General features: G+C 34.1%; 2 protein-coding genes across 2 annotated transcripts; one reads left to right on the top strand and one right to left on the bottom strand.

The window, feature by feature from the left end:
* Positions 1 to 1,881: 1,881 nt before the first annotated feature.
* LOC117793494 lies at positions 1,882 to 3,888 on the bottom strand. Its single transcript, XM_034633815.1, has 2 exons — positions 2,164 to 3,888; positions 1,882 to 2,100 (listed from the first exon to the last, which is right to left on the bottom strand). Exons 1-2 carry the CDS (start codon positions 3,200 to 3,202, stop codon positions 2,036 to 2,038), a joined length of 1,104 nt encoding a protein of 367 aa, XP_034489706.1. The 5' UTR covers positions 3,203 to 3,888; the 3' UTR covers positions 1,882 to 2,035.
* Positions 3,889 to 23,291: 19,403 nt separating this feature from the next.
* On the top strand, positions 23,292 to 23,959 carry LOC117793721. The gene has a single exon (XM_034634100.1). It carries the CDS (start codon positions 23,352 to 23,354, stop codon positions 23,841 to 23,843), a length of 492 nt encoding a protein of 163 aa, XP_034489991.1. The 5' UTR covers positions 23,292 to 23,351; the 3' UTR covers positions 23,844 to 23,959.
* Positions 23,960 to 25,665: the final 1,706 nt, after the last annotated feature.

Here is a 25,665-nt window from a genome sequence, read left to right as displayed (position 1 = left end):
TTTGAATCAGCTGTCGGATTTGGGTCATCGACGCGTATTTTTGATAAAAATATGTAAAAATATGCTATTTTGTAAGTTAGGACTAAACCTTTCGATCGGTATATAACTCGATCTGATCGGACAGTCGTAGCAAATTTTCCAACTTAGCTGTATATATTGTTAATCGCCTTTCGCACCCTTCGTGCTGCTTTCGTCACTAACGCGAACTGCCGTCCGAAATGATTAAAAAAAAAATTTACCAAAAGGCCCCATTAGCTGCAATCATTTAAAATTTAAATTTTAAATTATGCCCCGCTCACATACACCCCTTTAACTCATGAACCAGGTGAGTTCGCAAAAGTTTTAGTACGGTAATTTGTTAGTTAAGCAGGCGTCAGACGAGGATTTTTTCGCCGACTCTATTTGGTAAAAAACCGTCGGTGTCGTTACTCACGCTCACCGATGGAAATAGAGCACGTCCTATTCCATAGGTTTTTTGCGTCGGTCAACTTAGGCCACTAAAATACACACAGAAATTATAGAGTGTTACCAGATTTTATGAGAAATTAACCGACCTAAGTAAAAACCGACGTGAGTAATGTAAATGGCAAAGTTTACCGTCGGTGAAAAAGTGTCGGTTAAAAAGTCCCCGTCTGACACCTTCCTTAGGAGTAAACCTTTCGATCGGTATATAGCTCGATCTGATCGGACAGTCGTAGCAAATTTTCCATATTGCTATTCCCCTTTCGCACCCTTCGTGCTGTGGTTGTCACTAGCGCGAACTGCCGTCTGCAGTGAAGAACACCGAGATCTCAGAGACTATAAGAGCTAGTGACCCCAAGCTTGGTATGTAGGTTCCTCTACATTGCAAACAAATCAAGTTTGGTTCAGAACTCGGTCACGCCCCCTTTGCCGCCTAAAAATCGACACAGACAATTAGCCACATTATCTCAGAGACTATAAAAGCTACTGATACCAAACTTGGTATGTAGGTTCCTCTATATTGCAGGCAAATCAAGTTTGTTTCGTTTTTTGGATCGGACCCCAATATCATATAGCTCCATAAATCCTGACCAATCGTTAAAAAAATCAAGCTTTTGTATGAAAATTTTTTTGTTCTTTGGGATATCTTAACCAAACTGATAGAATATGCATACAAGTTATTGTCATAAGTCCTGACCGACGTTGGTGCAATTCGGTCCACTATATTATATGGCTGCTATAGGACCGATTGGTCAAAAATCAAGATTTAGTATAAACTTATTTGAATAACGAGATATCGTAAGTAAACTGATAGAATTTGCATTTAAGTTATTCTTAAACATTTTGACCGAAGTTGGTGCAAATCGGTCCACTATACCATATAGCTGTCTTAGGACCGATCGGGCGAAATTCATGTTAGTATGAAAAATATTTTTGGTTTATGAGATATCGTAACCGAACAAATAGAATTTAAGTTGGCTTTCTACATTCTGACCGAAGTTGTTTCAAATCGGTCCATTATATCATACAGATGCCATAGGACTGATCTGGCGAAAATCAAGTATTAGTTTGAAAATCTTTTATGTTTAGGAGTCATCGCAAACAAATTGATACAATTTTTCTATTCTGAGCTTTTGCCAAAGTAAGTACGGGGTCTCCGACAGTCGAGTCTAGGGGGCGAAGCCCTCTAGTTTTATATGGTGTTTTTCATTCCGCCACTAGCCCTTAAGCCAATCGTTCGTAATGCAAGCTTTGTCGCAAATCACTTGCAGTTAGATTTCCACACATTATTCGATAGAAAGTTACAATTCTATTTACAAATTTCAGCCCAACATAAAGTATCATACTGTTTGTGCTTCAAAAGCCTGCGCACACGGCCCTTCGTAGTCCTTTATACTTGTCTTTTATCAAATGTGTTCATTTTTATCCATGTATTGTAGTTCATTTATTCATTAATTTTTTATTTTCATAGGAATTGCGCGATCACAAACATTTACAACAAAAATGTTTGTATATTTGCTTGTATCTTCTTACTTGCTCAATGCAAGGAAATATGTGGTTAGTGCCAATGTGATTATCGAGCTATTGCGCCGATCGATGCTCGATACACACAATTACCAGGATCGACAGTCATAAGCTCTAAAATTGATTGGAAAGGATATCTAAGTTTTCAAGTGATTAATTCAATATTTTGCTACTCACTTGCCGTGGTGACATCCTTGCAACAGTGGCGTTGATTACGCCGACTACGCGATTGCGTTGTGATCCGGACTTGCGCCTCGTCTTCCGAAGTAGAATACAGCTGCTCTCGACCGCGTTGCAGAAGATGCTGTCGCGCCGACACCTGAGCCCCGCTTTCCGAAGGGCTCCTTTCCTGATGGATCAGCACATTCTCGCTGGAAGAGTCCCTGTATCGGCGACGGCGTTGCCGTCCACGATTAAAACTTTCATCCTTAATAACAAGTGTGCCGGCTTTGCTAGTTCGTAAAAAGTATTGCGGCGCATGCTCTAGAGTCTGTTCTGTGGCATACTCTGGCGAGGAAAAGCGTCCACGCGACATACTTATGCGTTCCAATATCGAGTGCTGGCCATAGCTCTGCGTGCGTCGATATCTACGCTTCTCCTGTGGACCTGACGATGACGAATTAGCAGTCATGGTCATCGTTGAAGTAGATGGTGGTGTTGGATAGTCCAGCAACCGTTGCTGCGAATGCTTCTGCCGCTGTTCCTTATCCTTAAAGCGCACCCCGCGCAATGAGCTGGAGCGCCGTGAGCTGATCGCGTCGTGTGCCTGCCAATCGGGTAGCTCATGTGTGCTGAAATCAATGCAGCTTTCCGTCAGCTGCTGTATGGGCGTGAGTTTGCTGCTGGGCGTCGCCTCCCCAATGCACAGATCATGAAACTCATTAGCCAATCGTACCTCATGTGAAATATGAGTCAGATTAGATGATGTGAAAAGTTTCCGCCGATTTGAGACGGTAGTTGGCCGATACGTTTGTTCTTCTTGTCCATCCGCTTCCAAAATAAGCACCCCTTTGTGATCATACAACAAAATTCGAGGAAGTGCAATGTTGCTGCAACTGCGTGAAGTGTTTAATTCCAAATTCCAGTGGGCAGGCTTGCGTAACTGAAGACTAAGAAGATTTTCAAGGGGATCATACTTTTCCTTTCCCTGATCTTCATGCTCGGATTCAAACTCAAAAAACTGCTGCTGCTGCTGTTGTTGTTGACACTTTGACATTGCTCTTGGTTGAATCAACGTTGACAGTTTTTGCTCATAAAACCCTGCTGCTACAGCTGCTGATTCTTTCACCTGTTGGATGTCTATTGGATGATGGCGAGGGAACAGCAACAACTGTAGCAATCTTCCGTGTCTCCCTCTCCGTTATCTTCTTGTCACTTGCCGACTGGCCACTTGCCAACTTATTGTTTATATCAGATGTTGTGCTTTTATGCCTGTGTACACATATGTACGCGTTCATTTACATACATATACTTATACATATGTATGTATTGGATGCGTTCTTCATCGCTTTCTTTCTTATTTGTATGTTAGCGCTTTCAGTCTTGGGGTCTATTTATAGTTGTCTCTTCCTGCCACTCCCGCTTTCTTCCCCATCCTATTTAAGTGTGTCACTGTGCTACTTTTACCATTTAACAATAACACAATTACAGCAATACGAAGAATGACAACACAGCACAACAATTATTACATTTGCTTTATGAACCAAAATGTTTCTCATAGCGACTTTATTAAACTGACACGTTTCGTATGCTCTCGCTTTCACGCTCTTAGTTACACTATTCATATGTTGTTAGCTTCCTCACAATATTGTCTTCTCTTTCGTTTCTGTGCGATCAGCTGCTCCGCATACTTTTGTTCGTCCGCCCGCCAACGAGCACCGTCATCAACTGGGAATTAAAGATTAAACCAAAGACCTTGGCGTTTGCTGGCGATGCACAGTGGTCGGACTTGTATGGAGGTACGCGACAAAAATAGTTCTACGTGTCCTAGGTCTACAATTTAAACTGTGAGCTTATAAAAATAATATAAAACCATTTATATATACATATATAATAAATAAAATACGAGTTTATATTTTTTTTGAGTGCTTTTGAAAAAAAAATTTATTAATAACAAACAAAAACATGAAACAAAATTAAAAATAAAATTTTTAAATTAATTTTAAATAAAAATATAGATAATTATCTTAAAATAATTCAAAAACAGATTCTTTTAATTAAGATTTCTTTACTAATTGGAACATTGAAAAAATTGGCCCATAACATTTTGAATAAACCAAAATTAACATTAATAATAATACAAAAAACAATTTAAAGCAAACCAATTTGACATTTACTGCACATATAACTATATCAAACACATAACAGAGCACTAACCCCGAATGGTGCTAGCGTAACCATATGGTAACATTTACTAAGACTTTTATAAGACAAAATAATAACATTATATTAACTTTTATATGATATTCTTAGAGTAACTTATTGTCTCTCTTGAAGTTAGCTGATCGAAAAATGCGAATAAAGTTGCTTACCACTTACTTATTTACTTCAGAAGTGCAAAAAACAACATTTCAACTAATTGTAGTACTGAACTAAATGCAATGCATACATCATAAGAAATGTAAAAGTGTACTCTTTCAAATAAAGAAAAAGTAAAAAATAATTCGTAGTAAAAAACACTTTATTTCGGTAAATTTATTCGGGTTAGCATGGAAAGCACAATAGACAAAACACAAATACCTGGTGCATTCCGATCAAAATATTATGACGCCGTGCAAATTTGGGCAGCTAATTCTTTTTGCATTTTATTCTATTATTATTCTTTATTTAATAATAATAAAAATGAACGTGGATTTTGACGGCCTTCACAACTAAAAGCTTAAGGGAAAGCACAAAAAGTTATTAAAAAACACTCACTTTGTTTTAGACAAAAACAACAACATGCAATGTGTTAAATACTTTGAACCATAGATAATACCTGTAACAATGACATATTTTAAAATTGTACAATTAACTTTTGGCTTTACTTTATGGCACAAGACAACAAAGCAAATTACGTTACACGTGGTCTAACTTTAAGGGATTATTTTACAAAAATCGAACGGTCACACTAAAAAAAAACGTTGGTTACAAATAGATAAATTATTTATGAGATGATCGCCATACTTCAAAAATCAAAACTTTGATTTCGGCTTTTTTATTATCGTCGTATGGGACCACTGTGCGATGATCACCTTAAATATAAAAACATGAGGTGGGGGCTTTTAATTCTAATACTTCTTACACTTTTACAATAGAAAACCAGGGTATAAAGATGCAACAACGAAACGAGGCAGCAGTTTTCAACCAACAGGTTTCCCCAAATATATTTTTATACCCTGTGTCGGTTAAAAATGGGAAAAAGGGTATAATGTGTTTGGCAGAATTTATGTAACAGGCAACAGGAGGCGTGGCAGACCCCCTAAAGTATATATATTAGAGAGGGTCAACTTGTATCCTACAAAATAAAAACCTCTACACCAGGTAAAAGTCTATTGACGAAAACATATTCCAGCCTTAAAATTCTAATATTTAATTTTGTGACGAACAAAATTTAGTTAATATACAAATTTAAAATAAAAATATAAACCACAAAAAAAAAACCTCTACACGAGGTAAAGTCTAGTGACAAAAGCAATTTCTAGCCCCAAAATTTCTGATATCCAATTTTGTGACGAACAAAATTCAGTTTAATTTAAAAATTTTTAAAAAAAAATATAAATTAATAAAAAAAAAAGTTAAAATTGGCAATGTGCACTGTGAGCAAAAAGGGTGAGCTTCTTTGTACATTTAAATTACTCTTTGCGCAGTGCCGAATGCCAATTTTCGCTTTTTTTTTTTATTAATTAATATTTTTATTTAAAATTTTTAGATTAAACTGAATCTTGTTCGTCACAAAATTGGATATCAGAAATTTTGGGGATAGAAACTGCTTTCGTCACTAGACTTTTACCTCGTGTAGAGTTTTTTTTTTGTGGGATATCAGAAATTTTGCAATTGTTTTTGCTTTTGACATTGTAGCTTTATCATTAATGCTGATAAATTTTGTTGTTGAACGTATTTCAACTAAGAAAAATGGGAAATTGGCATTCTGCACTGTGCGCAAAAAGGGTGAGCTTCTTTGTTACTTTTTGCTCAGTGCCGAATGCCAATTTCCCTTTTTTCTTAGTTAATATATATTTTCATTTAAAATTTTTATATGAAACTGCATTTTGTTCGTCACAAAATTGGATATCAGAAATTTTGGGGCTAGAAATTGTTTTCGTCACTAGACTTTTACCTCGTCTAGATGCTTTTTTGTGGGATATCAGAAATTTTTGCAATTGCTTTTGCTTTTGACATTGTAACTTTATCATTAATGCAGGGAGATAGTAATATATATATATTTTATTGTTGAATTTCTTTCCTATTTAAAAAAAAAATTTTTAATTATAAAGCAAACTAGGGTGGGCTCCGCCCTCTGCTCGCTTCGCTTGCGTTGCTACAGTCGAGCATACTCTACTGTCGGAGACCCCGTACTTACTATGAAAAAAAAAGTTTTTCATACTAAGACTTGGATTTCGCCCGATCGGTGCTATGACAGCTATATGATATAGTGGTTCGATTAGAACCAACTTTGGTCAGAATATATAAGTATATATATAAATATATATATAGTTTGGTTACAAAAAAGTTTTTCATACTAAGACTTATTATTGGACCAATTGGCTATATGATATAGTGGTCCGTTAAAAACTAACTTCGGTCAGGATTTTTAAAACTGACTTAAATGCAAATGCTATCAATTTGGTTAAAATATCGCACTAAACAAACAAGTTTTTTATACTAAAACCTAAGTTTGACCCGATCGGTCCAATAACAGCTATGATATAGTGGTCCGAATTGAACCACCTTTGGTCAGGATATATAAAACCAAGTTAAATGCATATTGTACCAGTTTGGTTGAGATATCTCATAAAACCAAAAAGTTTTTCGTACTAAAACGTGATTTTCGACCTATCGAAAAATGTGTATATTCAGTAAACAGGTAATATCTGCCCTCAGCCAAAATGTATGTGTCATTTGCCAAAAAACCCAAAATTGTACGTAATACAACATACTTACTAAAATTCGTTAGAGCCGTTTTGTCAGAAATCGCCAAAATGTAAGCTAAAAAACCTTTTTCACCTGAAAATTTTTACGCATAAAAGCGCTCAAACACACCGATCCAATGATATATAGAACATATCTGTAGCTTCCATAGTTTGGAAACTGTTGGCGTTTCAATTGTAGCGGGAAATACCATTTTCCCGCTAAACTAGCTGTTTTTTTCAAAAAATCGTAGAACAAACATTGCTTGATTTTTGAAAAGGAATAAAACCCCATCATTACATCTAAGGTAATTTACGCAAACGGACAAACACAAACATACTGACTTTTCATTTCAATTTGAGAAGTCCACTAAAAATTTCAAATTTATTTATTTTTTGAACCAGCTATCGGATTTGGGTGATCAAGGAATCAATCGACGAGTATTGTTCATTAGAATTAGAAAAACTAAAATATTAAAAAATGGCCCCAACGGCCCCATTAGGTGCAATCACTTACATTTTTCCCCTCCCACTTACACTCCCTTATCACATGAACCAGGAGAGTTAGCAAAAGTTTTAGTATGCCATTTTGTAAGTTAGGACTAAACCTTTCGATCGGTATATTATAGATCTGATCGGACAGTCATAGCAAATTTTTCAAATTAGCTGTATATATTGCTAGTCGCCTTTCGCACCCTTCGTGCTGCTTTCGTCACTATCGCGAACTGCCGTCCGCGGTGATACTTTTTACGCAGTGCCGATGCCAATTTTCGTGATTTTTTTAATGGATATTAATATCAGAAATTTTTGCAATTGCTTTTGATATTGTAACTTTATCATATATGCAGGCAGATAGAAAATATGTTATCGTCAAAGTACAAAGCTAAACTGTCTGGCAACACTGGAAATTTTAGCAACTCAAAACAAAATAAATCTGACTGGCAACACTGGATATTTCAGCAACGCAAAACAAAAAACGGTCTGGCAACACTGGTTACTTGTGCAACGCAAGGCGGTCAGCTACACTTTCAAGCTATGGCTGCTACGCCTGCCTTGTTGCTGCTGTCCTCTCTCAATACTTATTAAAACATATATATTTAGTAAATAGGCTATATCTTCTGAACCCCTTAGCCAGAAGTTATGTTCCAAATACCAAAACGAGAAACTTAACATTTTACAATATATTGCAATTTAACAATTTAGCGCCATTTTGTCATAAATCGCCAAAATGTAATCTAAAAAACCTTATTTCACCTGTAAAATGTTACCTGAGTACTTAAGATAAAAAGTTTAGATGTACTCCTAAAAGTCCTCAAAACTTCCTTTCCAACGATATATAGGACATATCTGTAGCTTCTATGGTTTGGAAACTGTTTGGGTAGCGGAAAATAGCCGCTTAACTAGCGCTTTTTTCAAAAAGTAGTAGAACAAACATTTCTAGATTTTCGAAAAGGAATAAATTCCTATCATTACATCTAAGCTTCTTTATGAAATGAAACTGAAACTGACTTTTCATTTCATTTTGAGAAAAAAATTTGTTATTTTAAAAATTTGAAATTTATTTTTCTTTTATCGGATTTGGGTGATCGAGGTATCAATCGACGTGTATTTATTATTAGAGTTTTTAAAAAATAAAAAGTTTTACCAAAAGGCCATAACAGCCCCATTAGCTGCAATCATTTAAATTTTGCCCCTCCCACTTACAGCCTCTTAAGCCATGACCCAGGTGAGTTAGAGAAAGTTTAAGTATGCTATTTTGTAAGTTGGGACTAAAGAGATATAAATTCTTGAATTAAGTAAATAACGATTTTTTTTTAAGAAAAAAGCTACAAAAAAAATCGTGATTTTCTTAATTCAAGAATTGATATCTCTTAAACTACTGGTTTAAATCTTAAACTTTGTATTAATGAATTATAGATATATTCATAAGCTTTAAAAAAAAGTAAAGCAATTTTGAATTTTTTTTTTTTTAGCAATATTAGCAGCTTTAATACAAAACTAGCACCTTTTCATTTTATTTTTTTTACCATTTTTGGTATTTTTTTTAAAACCTTTTTAAAATTGATAGCACAAATTGCGATCAATAATGGTTCACAAAAATATCGGAATATCGATTATATGAACAACATGGAAGTCGTTAGCTGTGTTTTGTGATTGGGTTAAAATGCTGCGAATTTCGTGAGCGTCAAAACGACGTCGCTCAGCGCTAAAATTGATTTTAATTTTTAGCGAAACCGTGAGCGACATATTGTATACAATGGTAAAAATTAAAATAAAAAGTGGCTCCCTGTCCAGCGATATAGAGGACATATCTGTTTGGGTAGCGGGAAATAGCCGCTAAACCGGCGGTTTTTTCAAAAAGTCGTAGAACAAACATTTCTAGATTTTCGAAAAGAAATAAATCCCTATCATTACATCTAAGATTCTTCAGCGCTTTTAGACAAACAGACAAACAAACAAACTGACTTTTTATTTCATTTTGAGAAAAAAATTAATTATTTTAAAAATTCTAAATTTATTTTTCTTTTATCGGATTTGGGTGATCGAGGTATTTATTATTATTATTTATTATTATTATTATTTATTATTTTTAATTAGAATTTTTAAAAATAAAAATGCCATAACAGATCCATTGGCTGCAATCATTAAGATTTTGCCCCTACCACTTACAGCCCCTTATGCCATGACCCAGGTGAGTGAGAAAAACAGACAATTACCAATAAAATACAATTAATTATTTTTCCGTAAAAAGTGGAAGCTCGATATGGATTTTATACCCATGGTTTCTTTGGCAATTCTTCTTAGGATTTATCGAAGTTTTACGATTTTCATACCCGCTTTGTCGCAAAAAAAAGTTGATCCACTCTAATACAAATAACACTAGTCAAAAAATTTGAGCTTTTTGGCTATAACAAGAACCAAAACCATTTTTTTTGATAGACATGGGGCCCCAAACGACGAAAAACAAAAAGTTTTTCATTCTAAGACTTGATTTTCACCCGATCGGTCCTATGACAGCTATATAATATAGAGGACAGATTCAAACCAAAATTGTTGAAGATGTAAAGCACAACATAGAATACACAATTTTTTAGTTTGGTTAAAATATCTTGGAAAATAAAAAAGTTTTTGGAGGTAGGTCAATCAAACTCAAAAATTGGGTATCTTTAATTGCCCATTACATCTCCTTTCCAAATTTGGTAAAAATCGGACCACTACATCATATAGCTCTTACTGGAACGATCAATACGAACGGTCGATAAGCAACCTTTAGTATGAAAAACTTTTTTTAAGTTATCTGTACCAAACCAAACCTCGTGTTGCCTTATACAACCTGTCCATACATGTCAACAAAATGTAATAAATTTTTTCGACTTTTCCTAAAATTTTAAACAACAAAAATCTAAAAAAAAAAATAGCAAAACAAAAAATCATAATTTTCTTAGTTTGAAAATTTATGTCTCTTAAACTCCTAGTTTAAATCTTAGACTTTGTTTAAATAAATATAATTTGTATTCATTAGCATGCAAGAAAAGGAAAATTTTTGAAAGTCGGCTTAGACATTCTCAAGTAATAAAGAAAAAAAAAAGGTTTTTAAAAAATTAAAAAAAAAGGTTTTTAAAAAATTAAAAAAAAACTCACCATAAGAACAAAACTAGTCGGCCGGTGCTACAGTCGAGCATACTCGACTGTCGGAGACCCCGTACTTAGTATGGCAAAAACTAACAATGAAAAAAATTAAAAAATATTTAGTTAACGTAAATGCATATTCTATCATATTGGTTACAATGTCTCATTAAACAAAGTAGATTTTCATACTAAGACTTGATTTTCGCCCGATCGGTCCTATGACAGCTATATGATATAGTAGTCCGATTTGAACTAACTTTGGACAGGATATATAAAACCAAGATGTATGAATATTCAATCAGTTTGATAACGATATCTCATAAACAAAAAAGTTTTTCATACTAAGACTTAATTTTCACCCGATCGGTCCTATGACAGCTATATGATATAGTTGACCGATTAGAACCAACTTTAAACAGGATATATAAAAAAAAGTTTTATGTATATTCTATCAGTTTGGTTACGATATCTCAAAAAACAAAAAAGTTGTTCATACTAAGACTTGAATTTCACCCGATCGGTCATAGTACAGCTATATGATATAGTGGTTCGACTTGAACCAACTTTTAACAGGATATATAAAACCAAGTCATATGCTTACTGTATCAGTTTGCTTTAAATATATCATGAAACAAAAAAGTTTTTCATACTAAGACTTAATTTTGGACCGATCGGTCCTATGACAGCTATATAATATAGTGGTCCGATTTGAACCAACTTTTGTCAGGATATATAAAACCAAGTGTTATATCTTTCAAAAGCCATTGATGCATCTAATTAAGCATGGTTCAATGAGACAAATATGCTTTAGGAAAATAGGCAATTTTTGAGGTATTACATATCTAAAAATGTATGACCTAAAATGAGACATTTAATGTAAAATTACCTAATCTAATTGCAATCATTACCTAAAATTTACGTTTAAGGTAATAAAACACACTTTCCTAAAATTTAAGGAATTTTTTTTTCTGAGTGTTGGAACTACCGTCAGGTGCAAAATACTAAAGATCGTCTGTAGATGCTCTTGTCGGATTGAGCGGAAAAAAATATAGCCGTTAGCTTGTATCAAGGGAATATCGCACGCGCTTTTTGGCGATAACTTTTGCTATTTTTTGCTTCTAAAATTTTTTTTTTGAGTTGGTTATCACTTATAAAACTATAATAATATGCAATTTACTTCAATTTAAATAACTATTTTAAGATATATCAATTTATATAACAATTTATGAACAATTGCTTGAGTTGGCCGTTACTATGTAATATGGGGAAAATCTTTTTCACATTGTTTTTTTTTTAATTTAGATGTCTTAAAATATTTTTTTATTTATTTGGTTGTTCCAAAAAAAATTTGGGAGACAGATTTGTAGAAATTAAGCTTTCACTTCTACCAAAATAATGACTATATGCATATGTTTCCTTTTTTCCAACCAAATTGGAGAAGGATTTGAATTTTCATATCTTTATCTGATGTCAGAAGCAAGACTTCAAGCCTCCAAAAATACTTAAGGGTTGGGTTCGGCGGTTCGAACCATAGAGCAAGACATCGGTTTGTTCTCGAATTGGTTTATATACCCCCTGAACCCAAGGTTTTGGTTCGAGCCTTGGTTTAATTTCATACAACAAATATTTGTATTGTTTTACATTTTTCCCTACATTTTGAATTAATTAATTTTCTTTTTTTATTTTATTTATTTAAAGATTTATACATTACTTATTTAATCCGAAGTCTCAAATAATTGCGTAATAGTTGAAAACCACAAAATAAATGTAATAATTTTTTTTTTCGAACCGAACATTTTATTTTAGAAAGCGGTTCGGTTTAGGTTTATGTTCGCAAAGTTAATAATTTGAAAGATTCGGTTCATGCTCCGGTTCAGGCTGCTTATGAACGCGAACCGAACCGGTTTAACGAGGTTCGGTTCAGAGCCGGTTTGCAGCCTTGGTCAGAAAAACAGCTCGTTTCTTGTGATTGCTGAGCCGGCTTAGTCATTTCATGCCATTTCCTTGAAGGAAGCCCTATTTCCCTATTTTTGTAAGGAACTCAGCTTGCTTCAGCTGCTCTGTGTTCGTAAAGCTTGAATCAAAAATTTTCTGTGCAAGAACCCACTCTAAAGAGTGCTGATATCCTAACATATATATATATATATATAGATGCCAGCCTACCGTATTGTTATCTTTCCACAATACTGAATTTAAGGTAACTCCTTGAATCTTGGACAAGAACTCGGCGGGAAGTAGACTGGATTTGAGGACTAGTTGCTTCAAGTATTGGCAATGAAGATCGAATGCTTTAGAAAGCCTTGAAACATGCAGTTGTTGATGGGGATAGTTCTTCTATATCGATGGACATAGGACCAACACTTTAGGTGAAACTGTTGCCTGAGTGTCTTGGAAAGCATCGAATGAGAGGCTTAAATCTTGAAGAAATGCATCGGAACTGTCATTTTAAATAATTTTCCAATTTTCTAATGGTTTCGGAATAGTCTGGGTTTCTAGATTGAATGTTGTCGACAACATAATCGGAGTCCCATCACTATAATAACTGCTAAACCTATCATCGCTTCTACAGAATCTATCAACTCAAGCAATTGTTCATTTAAAATAGCTTATAAATTAATATACCTTATAAATAATAGACACTTAAATTTAAGAAAATTGCATATTAATAGTTATATTAGTCATTACCAACTCAAAGAAAAACCTTAGAAGCAAAAAATAGCAAAAGTTATCGCCAAAAGTCGTGTTTGATATTCCCTTGTGATGCAAGCGAACAATCTTATTTTTTCCGCTCAAACCGACAAGGTCGTCTACAGACGGTCTTCAGTTTTTCTCTTTTTAAGAATACTTCAAGTTGCGTTTTTGTATTTATTTTTTTACAAAACATAATAGAATAATATTACTTACTAGCAGTCTAATTCACAAAAAGATGGACTTTTTAGACCCCGTACTTGGGTTTGTTTTACCGAATATGTGCGTAACAGGTAGAAGGAGGCGTGGCAGACCCTATAAAGTATATATATTCTTGATCAGCATCAATAGTCGAGTCGATATAGCAATGTCCGTCTGTCTGTCCGTCTGTCTGTCCGTCTGTCTGTCTGTCTGTCTGTCTGTCTGTCTGTCTGTATGAACACCTAGATCTCGGAGACTATAAGAGCTAGAGACACCAAACTTGGAATGTAGGTTCCTCTATACTGCAGGCAGATCAAGTTTGTTTCAAAAATCAGCCACGCCCCCTTAACCGCCTGCAAATCGACATTGAAAATTTCATATCCAAATTATAAGAGCATTTTGAAAGCCAGATTTTGCACAGATGAAGATATAATTGTCCTAAATTTTTGCTGAAAATTTCATTCTGATCGCACAGTAAATAGCGAAGATATTCAAATAATAAATTTTGCTGTTAAATTCGTTGATGGCGCGTGGGCAGTAATTAAAACTTGAATATCTTGATAAAACAAAAAATTTATATTAACATATTATATAACAAATTGGCGTCCATTCAGACGTGAGCTTCGGTGGCGCAGTGTACTGAGTCGCGGAGTCGGACAGTGCTCGTGGGTTCGAGTCTTGCCGTGGGCGAAAGATTTTTAATTTATTTATGTTCGAATTCAATTTCATTTTATATTAAAACAAACTCAGTGCTTATTTAAAATGTAATATTAACATTAAATGTTAAAATATAAATTATTTCTTTTACTTTTTAATTGAGCACTAAAACAAGCAATATGGCCATTTAGGAGGATAGAGACATAAGTGCGAGAGTGGCTCAACACTTTGAGCCTTTGTCTTTGAAAATTTTTGCAATTTTGTCGCGGGTCTGATTCCGGCGGGAACAACTTTTCCAGCTGAATTTAAGCTTTTTTTTTTAATTTTACAATTTATTGAAATTGTTATTTATGAATGTTATACTGACATTTAATATTGAATACATGTTTAAAAATTTCATTTAAATAATTTTACATTGGTATTTATATAAACGTTAAGTTAAAATTCTATGTTAATTTCATGTTTATTATAAATTTATTGTGTAAATTTATGTTTTTAGTAAATTTGTCTTTTTTTGGTTTTCAATTATTTTACTATTTGATTTAACATTTAGCATGTTTAACATGCAGTTTTAATTTATTCTCTGTTAAGGTTTCACTTATGCTTAACATAGCCAAATATGCATAAACGCATGTTTATATATATGAATGCTTAGCTAGAAACTTCTTTTGTTTTGGCGCGTGCCAACATATGTATGTATGTGTGCACTTAACAGATCTTTGAATTGCACATATGGATGTCCTGCTCTTCCTAATGATTAATGCATATGTATGTCTATTTGGCTTTAAACTGACTCTTTTTCAACTCTTTTATGCGCGCTGTGTACAAGTGATTTTGAAATTTGATTTTGTTGTGCTACCAAGTGTTCCATTTTAAGATAATTATCACACTAATTATATCGGAATCAAATTCGAGCGGCGACAAATTTAATATATAAGAGTTTATGGTAATCTTAAATATTATTTAGTTTTTAGAAGTGGCTGATTTTGGATAGTAAGTACGGGGTCTCCGACAGTCGAGTATGCTCGACTGTAGCACCGGCCGACTAGTTCACAATAAAATTGAAAAATCCATAAGATGTAGCATTGGTGAACAGGCCATAAAATGTATGGATCACAAAAGTAGTGTTGGCTAACGGACCATAACAGTCACAGCTTGCAAAAAGCAACAATAAGAAAGTGAATTTTTTATGCAAACTTAAGAATTCAATTAAGAAAAAAATATTTTAGTCCCGGAGTTAATTTTGATCTCTAAAGCCCTCCCCTATTTGGAGGCATTTTTTTATTTGGAAACTTTCGGTATAAAACTACACTTAACTATAATTCCAAATAAATGAATTAAAACCCCAAATTTAATTAAAAATCGTTGTTGTTGTTTCCTGTATAATTTTTTGGGGCCTTATTTCATTTATCGTTTGGGGCGTTATTTCATTGGGTCCTTATTTAACAGAGCCCACAGATTCGCTTTTGAACGCCAAATATGGAACTTTTCTAGAAGCGTGCATACAATTATTCGCTTCTTTTACAAAAAATGTTATCTATGCATATAAATCTCTTTGTCCAACTGACTCACTGACTGACTTAGCACTGTACAGCCCAGACGGTTTGACGTACGATCTTGAAACTTGGCCACAATATTCTTAAGATAATTTCATCGGGAGATAAGGCGGCGATTTGCCCAAATTCGACCTGCAAGTGCGTCAAAATGGAGGTCAAAGATCACATGTATTTTCAGTTTACATTTAATACAGTTTGGTCAAGCGCGGCAATCACTGGCATAGTAGTGCAGAGGATGGTCTGTTAGACTCAGGCACAAGGCTTCACGGACCTGCTGGTTTAGCCCAGGCAAATAGAACTTTTTCTTTTTAATTTATTGTTATTATCTATATATCTACAAATATTACTCTTTTTTTAATTTATTGTTATTAGTATTTTTTTAAATCAAAGTAATATTTTTCTACAATCTGCATTTTTGTGGTTGTTTGTTGTGCTTTGTAATCTTTGCTTTATCTATTCACCTCACACAAAAACAAAATCAAAGGGCTGCAGCATAAAATTTGCTTAACAGATGCCAAAGCTGCTATAGGAGGGCTACAGCATCAAAATTGTTCAACAGATGGTACAGCTGCAGTTAACAGGCTGCGACCATAATGTTCATAGCAGTAATAAAATTGTATAATAACATCAATTAGGTTTAGCTATTTTTAAATATGAATAAAAGAAATTTAAATTTTCTTTTCAAATTCTTAAAAAGTTAGCAAAACACCAAACATTATTTATTTCCGTTCGCTGTGAATGGCAACTGTTAGCATTTGTATCGTATTTGTATTGGTCAGTGCTGGAGTCACGGTTGCCACACTTGGCGTATTTTTCTGTTGGCGCAATGGCACTTCTTTATTGAAATTGGCTCATTGGTTTTTGGTTTTAAAATATTCTAAGAACGTACTTAATGAAGATCTAGATATTTTCGCTTCCAACCGAAAGAATGTATTATACAATACACGGATTTTCCAACATATGTTCTTTTTTAACATCGCAAAAAAGAGTTCTTAAGCTTTGGACTAAATAAAATTGTCTCATCTATATATATATATATAAATTTTTTTGTCACACTGACTGCCTGATTTAGCATTGTACAGGCCAAACGGTTTGACGGACGACCTTGAAACTTGGCAACAATAATACTAACACTTAAGATAATTTCATCGGCATGTAAGGCGGCGTTTTGGAAAATTTGACCTGCAAGCGTGTCAAAGTCGAGGCCAAAGCCATATAGCTGTCATAGGAAGAATCGGGATCATATTAAGCTTTAGTATGAAAAACTTAACTGCTTTATCTATTTTTTTCTTAACATATCTCAAATTTTTCTGCCAAATTTGAAATTTTCCCGCCAAATCCGGACTTTTCCCTCCAACTCTGGCGATTTTCCCAAAATCCAATTGCGATGAAAAAACTTAGTAGTCTGATTAGTATAAAAAGGTATCTTGTCATTTAGCAGGTACTGATTACTGGATCCATCAGAAGTAAAGATGGGACTACTGATTAAAAAACTGCCGTAATAAACCCAATGTAAGAAATAAACACCCTACACTGATAAAAAAAATGTTCTAAAATCAAGATTTTGGTCTCACAACAAAGATTTTTGCTCTAAAAATTGCGTCGAGAGCATAAAACCACAAAAAAAACGTCTACAAAAAAAACCTCTATAAAAGTCTAGAGACAAAAGCAATTTCTGGTCCCAAAATTTCTGATATCCAACTTTGTGACGAACATAATGCAGTTTTAATATAAAAATTTGAAATAAAAATATAAATTAATAACAAAAAAAGGGTGAGCTTCTTTGTACATAAAAATTACTTTTTGTACAGTGCCGAATGCCAATTTTTGCTTTTGACATTGTAACTTTATCATTAATGCATTCAGATAGTCAAATATATAAATTTAGTTGTTGAATTTCTTTCATATTAAAAAAAAAAATTTGTTTTAATTATAAAGAAAACTAGGGGGCTCAGCCCACTGTTCACTTCGCTCGCGTTGCGACAGTCAAGCATACTCCACTGTCGGAGACCCCGTACTTACTATGAAAAAAAATGTTTATCATACTAAGACTTGAATTTCGCCCCATCGGTCCTATGACAGCTTTATGATATAGTAGTTCAATTAGAACCAACTTTGGTCAGGATCTATAAGTCTAACTTAACTGCATATTCTATTAGTTTGCTTACGATATCTCGTAAAACAAAAAAGTTTTTCATACTACGACTTAATATTGGACCGATCGGTCCTATGACATTTATATGATATAGTGGTCCGATTTAAACCATGTTAAAAGCATATTGTATCAGTTGGGTGGAGATATCTCATAAAACCAAAAAGTTTTTCGTACTAAAACGTGGTTTTCGACCGATAGAATATGTATATATCCAGTTAACAGGTAATATCTTTCAAACCCCTCAGCCAAAATTTATGTTTCAAATACCAAAAAAAGCAACATTTTTCGTACTACAACATTAAAATCGTGGAACAAACATTCCTAGATTTTCGAAATGGAATCAATCCCCATCATTACCCTTAAGCTTTTTTTAGCGCTTTGATACAAACAGACAAACAAACATACTGACATTTCATTGCATTTTGAGGAGTCCACTTAAAATTTCAAATTTATTTATCTTTTGAACCAGCCATCGGATTTGGCTGATCAAGGTATCAATCGACGCGTTTCTTTAATTAAAATGTTTAAGAAATAAAAATTTTTCCAAAAGACCCTAAAATCCCCATTAGCTGTAATCATTGACATTTTTCCCCTCCCACATACACCCCCGTATCTCTTGAGCCAGGTGAGTTAGAAAAAGTTTTGTAAGTTAGGACCAAACCTTTCGATCGGTATATAACTCGATCTGATCGGACAGTCATAGCAAATTTTTCAAATTAGCTGTATATATTGCTAGTCGCCTTTCGAACCCTTCGTGCTGCTTTCGTCACAAGCGCGAACTGCCGTCCGCAGTGATTCTTAGATTTAGACAACACATCTTGATTTTAAGAACATTTTAAATGAGACCAAGTTCTTATTTTAAGAATAAATGTTCTTAAAATTAAATTTTAAAAAAAAAATAATAAAAATTATTTTTTATACATATACATTTTTTTAAATTTTGATTTATTTACATTTTATTCTGTTTTAGTTATTTTATAAATGTTATTTAAATCTGTTACAAGTGGAATACGAACTGCCGCCTACTACTTCACCACTGAAGCGGCTCCTCTAACCAGAGCGCCACGGGGCCACTGTTTGTTTAATACAAAATAGTACCTATTTATACTTTCCTAACAATTTAAGATTTTTATTCTTATTTTGGGACTTTACGATTTTTAGGATTAATAATCTTAGTTTTAGTAATTTGGTCTTAACATAATCTTATTTTAAGAACAAAATATTTAAGATGAATGTTCATGATTTTAGAAGTTGGTCTTTTTTTGTCATTTATGCTCTCAAATGACAGAAACTGCAGTTAAAATGCAATCTCTTGCACATATTTTTGGTACTTTTATTCTTTTCTTACATACAAACACGTTAAAATGATCGGATTTCAGAATCAAAAAATTTGTGTGGTGCCCGGGTTACAGAACATTTTATAGACAAAAGTGTCCGAATTATTGAAATAGTACAGTAACTTATTTTTGCGTTAAAGAAGTTTATTTAAAATAAAAAAAAAATTAGAAGTGTTTCTTCTTTCACGCTTCAATTTCGAGAGCGAAACGAGCAGGGGGCGGAAAATATAAATATAAACATAAATATAGTATATAAAAATTAAAAAAAAAAAAAATGTTTAATAGCAAAAATTTGAGTGTCCGAAATACCGGGTTGTCCAAATTTACAAAGGCTCGAATTATTAAATTATACTGTAAATTATTTTTGTGATGAAGAATTTGTTTAAGAAAAATATGAAAAGTGATTTTTTTTCACCCTTCAATGTCGTAGGCGAAGCGAGCCGGGGGTTGGCAAGCGAAGCGAGCAGTTGGCAGAGCCAACTATTATATTTATAAATATACAAATTAGAGTGGGTCAATTTTTTTCGCCACAAAACGGTTATAAAATTCGTAATCTACGATGAATTCTAAGAAGAATTGCCCAAGAAACCATATGTCTGAAATCAATATCGAGCTTCCACTTTTTGTATGGCGAAACTGTCTGTTAGGTAAAACTTAACTCAAAAAAAAAAATAAACAAAAAAACCACTGATAGAGGCCAAATTATAATAAATTTATAAATAAGCATTTCTTTCCGGTCTTAACTATTTTTTTAGACGCCGTACTTAAAAAAAATACAGGGGTCTATTGGGTTTGTTTTAACGAATATGTGCGTAACAGGCAGAAAGAGGTGTGGCAGACCCTATAAAGTATATATATTCTTGATCAGCATAAATAGCCGAGTCGTATGATCTCAGAGACTATAAGAGATAGAGACACCAAACTTGGTATGGTAACTCTATATTGCAAGCAGATCAAGTTTGCTTCAAAACAATTTAAAGCTAGTGACACCAAATTTGGTACGTAGATTCCTATCCTGTCCAAAGTTGGTTCAAATCGGACCACTATATCATATAGCTGTCATAGGACCGATCAGTTGAAAATCAAGTCTTAGTATGAAAAACTTTTTTGTGTAATATAAGATATCGTTACCAAACTAATAGAATATGCATTAAACTTGGTTTTAAATATCCTGTCCAAATTTGGTTCGAATCGGGCCACTATATCAAATAGCTGTCATATGACCAATCGGGTGAAAATCAGTATGAAAATCGTTTATGTTTTATAAGACATCGTAACCAAACTGAACCAAACTGAATATGCATTTAAGTTAACTAAATTTTTTTTTAATTTTTTCCATTATTAGTTTTTGCATTGTAAGTACGGGGTCGCCGACAGTCGAGTATGCTCGACTGTAGCACCGGCCCATTAGATTTAATTGAATTTTAAACATAAGCACTTTTGTCAAGTTTCAATTAGAAAGTTCATTTTGCATTAATTTTTAACTTCAATTGAAAAGAGACCGCCAACTTATTCATAAGTATCTCTAAACTCATCATAAATCGCCCTGTATTTGGGTTTTTAATTTTTTTTTTTTTTTTTTGAGGTAAGTTAGACCTAACAGACAATTACCAATATATGAAATATTTATAACTTCTCTGTAAAAAGTGGAAGCTCGATATTGATTTTAGACCCATGGTTCCTTTTGCAATTCTTCTTAGAATTCATGGCAGATTACAAATTTCATAAGCGCTTTGTGCATTTTTTTACTCTATACAAATTGACCCACTCTAATACACATACTATACGGTGTTTGCAAAACACTTTATTGACTAACTGTGTATATATTAATAAGACGGATGCATAAATTAGATTATACGAACGCTTTCTTCGGCTTGCGACCCCAGTGTGTGCCGCTTCAATTAGAAAATAAGTGGGGCCCGAATTTCACTCTTGCCAAGGAAAAACATATTTAAAAAATTTGTATAAAAATACCAAGATCAGTATAAAGGGGTGCCACAAAAATAAAAACCAACCGAAAATTTTCCAAAAATGTATGGAGATTTGGGAAATTTTCGGTTGGTTTCGATTTCTGTTAAGTCTAAAATCTGCCTTATCACTGCGGACGACATTCCGCGCTAGTGACGAAAGCAGCATGAAGGGTGCGAAAGGCCATTGGGGCCTTTTGGTAAAATTTTTTTTTTTTATTAAAAATACGCTTTGATTAATACCTCGATCTACCGAATCCGACAACTAGTTCAAAAGATAATTAACTTTGAAATTTTTAGTGTACTTCTCAAAATGAAATAAAAAGTCGGTTTGTTTGTCTGTTTGATTATTTGTATCAAAGCGCTAAAAAAGCTTAGATTTAATGATGTGGATTTATTCGATTTTGAAAATCTAGAAATGTTTGTTCCATGACTTTTTGAAAAAACCGCTAGTTTAGCGTAAAAACGCTAAGTCTCGCAAAAATTGAAACACCAACAGTGTCCAAGCCATAGAATCTGACCCATGAAGCGACCTATGTATCGTTGGAAATGTATGTTGAAGGGCTTTTAGGCGTAAACTTTAAACTTTAATTTTTGTTTTAAATTTATATGTATATTAAATTGAATATTGTTCGTCACAAAATTTTATATCAGAAATTTTGGGGCATGGAACGACTTTCGTCACTAGACTTTGACCTCGTACGAGGTTTTTTTTTTGAAGATTTATTATACCCTGTGCGAAGAATATTAAGTTTGTTTAAAGGTAGTATGTAACAGAAAAAAGGAGGCGTGACAGACTTCATAAAGTGTATATATTCTAGATAAGCATCAGCAGCCGAGACGATATAGCCACCGTTCATCCGTCCATCTGTTTGACGGCGTCGATGTCAGAGACTATAACAGCTAGTGACTTCAAACTTAGTATGTAGGGTCCTCAATACCGTACGCAGATTAAGTTTGCTTTTATTTTTGGATCGGACCTCTATATCGTATATCTGTCATAGGATAGATAAATAGATAGATAGATCAAAAATTAATTTTTAGTGTGACAAACTTTTTGGTTTTTTGAGATATCTCAACCAATCTGACAGAATATATGTACATCTGGGCTCGTTTTATACACCCTGACCAAATTTTGTTTGAATCGGTTGCCTTAGGATCTAACGGTCGATAATCACTTTATAGTGCAGAGTACTGTTAACGCACCTCTCTGTGAGCAAAACGAGCAGGGGGCGGAGTCCCCTTGTTGATCTTCTTAATTAAAACTTTAAACCAATATTTTTTTCTGATCAATATAATAAATCAATTGCAATCTATGTCTTACGGCTTGGACTTTTTCCCAAAATTGTTGCATGTTTGAAAGTTATTGCTCAAGTATCATTTTTATTAAAATCGAACATAATAAACAATTTTCACAAACTTTTTGGGTTCCTCGGTTTGCACGTTAAAAAGAAAAAACCTTTAAACCCTTCGCGCAAAGCTGCTACACCCTTGCTTAGATGCAATTTACGCACTTGCTTATATTCGATTTATTGACAACTTTTTGATCATCCAGATACTATAAAATTTGAATGCTTCATCAGATACGAGCAAAACTCTTGACGAGTAATAATTCCAGTACTAGCTGTTCCACTGCTAACAGTCTGAGCTAAGGGAAGTACTGCGCAGCGAATGTGTATCCACAATATCTCTGTGCGTATTTAAATAAATTAAATTTGCAAAAAATAGCTTGAAACTAATTGGCTATTGACAATTGTCGACGCTTGTATTGTTGATTTGTTATGATCGTAATATAAATTTGAGCCGCGTCATTCGTGACGTTGACTTCAAATTAGAGCAGAATACAAATTGAATTAAGAGAAAGACCAAAGCCTCGAAGCGACAACGAGCAAAAAGCGACAATTTTTCATAAATAGCGAGCCTGTCTTATTATACAACAAAACAACAGGAAGCGCATAAAACACTTTGACAATTCTCGGCTGAAGTCAGTTATTCGACGGCAGCGTGCTGGTTCAGTTTGGAAAATTTCCAGTATCGGGAAACCTACATATACTGGACTAGTTAACATGCGTCAGTTACATGAAACTTTGGTGTTAGCGCTGCTGCTTCTAGGAGCCTCCTGGAGTCAAGCGGATCTGCTGGATTGCGAGGAGAGACTACCTGCTGTCATATCGGAGATAGGCGATAAGATGTCGGAAATTACTGGCAGCAGCAGTAGTTCAGAACACGAGGTGCGCAATTTCTTCAAGAGTGTTGGGTGCCAAATAAAGAATGGTGCCAAAAATCTAAGCGAAAAGGCAAAGAATATAGGCACCGAAATCAAGGAGGGCGCCAAGAAATTGGGAGTACGTGCAAAGGATTTGGGCAGCAACATTAAGGACAGATTCGATGATTTTCGGGACAAGCTTGCCAAAGACTCTGCTGAGGAAATGAGCAAAGATGGGGGATTTCTTGCCAACGTTGAGATCATCAATCCAGACATACTAAAGGGTGAGCAGCAGTGTGGACACGGGCACATTTTAGATGCGTTGGGCAATTGCAGCAGGCTAAGGAAATAATGTGAATCTGCTCGAGCTGAGATTTTTTTTTTGTGTATTTCTCGTTTTGTTCATCTAGAAATTATAATTTTCATCTACTTTATAAAATAAACTAAGTTGCTACGCAAAAAGTCACATTCATCTCTGTCGATGATAAAATAACAAAAACTCGAGCTTTCGGCGCTGCACACTGGGGCAGGCGGCCGAAAAGCGTGGCAAAAATCATTTTTTTGACGAAAGCGTTCGTAAAAAGTAATAAAAGCATTCGATAGACAAAACTTGAAAGATTACGAATCCAAAAGATTTTTGAAATTAGCTAAAATTTGTGGGCGTGACAGCCTCTCAAAGTTGACCCATTTTTCAGTGCGCGCAAAAATGTGAAAATTTTATAAAAAAATGCAAACTTTAAAACTGATTTGATGACAAGTTATACGACCGATCTTAATGTTTTTGTTTGCATATGAAACGTACATTCATTTCTTATTAAATGCCGTAGAATTTTGTTTCTTTACTTGTTGACCTTTTATCCCAGCGATGTTTAAAAAAAGCACTAAAATTAGGCTATTTTTGACTTTGATGGAATAGAACAAAAATTGGACTCATTTGGACTCGATCCCACTACCACAGGAGTCTTTGTTAATCAATTCTCTAACGAAATAGCCCCGGTCTTTTATGCGTCCAGCTGCGTCTGTGGAAGTTATAGGACAAAAACTGATGCAACCTCGCAAAAAAAATGGTGATAGAAGAGGAAGAGCGCAGTACAATTACATACGTTTTCGGTATGCCTGTCTGTTAATGAATAAGATGCAAAAAAATATAGATGCAAATATAATGAATTAGCATTATTGTAACTTGTACCTGTCTTAAAATCGTTTAGAGCCGTTATTGCGCAAATTATGTTTGGGAAATTTTGAGCAGGTATGTATTACAGGTAAAACCGATAGTTGAGGAAATTTATACGAACTTCTATCCGTTCTGATGCAATATGAATGGAGATCACTGCCTCTTCTTTTTCAATAGGGTTTTAGTTTTTTACCGAGTCAAACGATTCAACGCAGGATAAGGAATGCTATAAGCATAGAATTTCTCCATTACATTGCAGAATAAAGTGTATGGACTCTATTTTAAAGCTTGCGTACACACTTCCACGGCCAGGAACAAAATATGACGATAAACAAACAAAGAAGGAAATCAGAGCTGACCGGAAAAAGATTATTCAAGCAGAGTTTACTAACAGGCTTGGATTAAAGGTGGACTACCCATACACAATTATGGAAATACCAGTGACGGGAATACGTCCAGAAGATTTTTTGCTAATGATGAAGTGACCTCTCAAAAACAGGTGTTCACAATGACATTATTAAAAGGTTTCAGTTATCCTTAATGCTATAAATTCTAAGGAAATGATAAATTGCTCAAAATATGAAGAGTATGCATCAAAAACAAAGCAACTTTTGATTGAAATGTACCCCAAGAATTTGCTTACACCTACCGTTCACAGGATTTTGGATCATGGCGGAGATTTAATTGAGTACCAATGCCTACCGCTTGGAGAGTTGTTCGAAGAAGCACGGGAATGCAAAAACAAGGAATATGAAAAGTTTAGATACACGAATACTTGCAAGATTTCACGTGAGAGGCAGAATGAAGACCTTTTTAATATGCTGTCGGCCTCTTCAGATCCACTTGTTTCATCCTTTAGACATGTTAAATCACGAAAGGATTTAGAAGAAAATAATTATAGTCCCGAAATGTTAAGTTTATTAGATATTAATCCAAATGTTGATGAATATATTGAAGAAAATCAGGCATAAAATAAATATATACACAGCTAAGCTCATAC

Source organism: Drosophila innubila, chromosome X (genome assembly GCF_004354385.1).
Source record: "Drosophila innubila isolate TH190305 chromosome X, UK_Dinn_1.0, whole genome shotgun sequence".
NCBI classification, from domain to species: Eukaryota; Metazoa; Arthropoda; class Insecta; order Diptera; family Drosophilidae; genus Drosophila; species Drosophila innubila.
The sequence above is the reverse complement of the archived record's forward strand: the minus strand, read 5'-3'. Positions and strand labels throughout refer to the sequence as shown.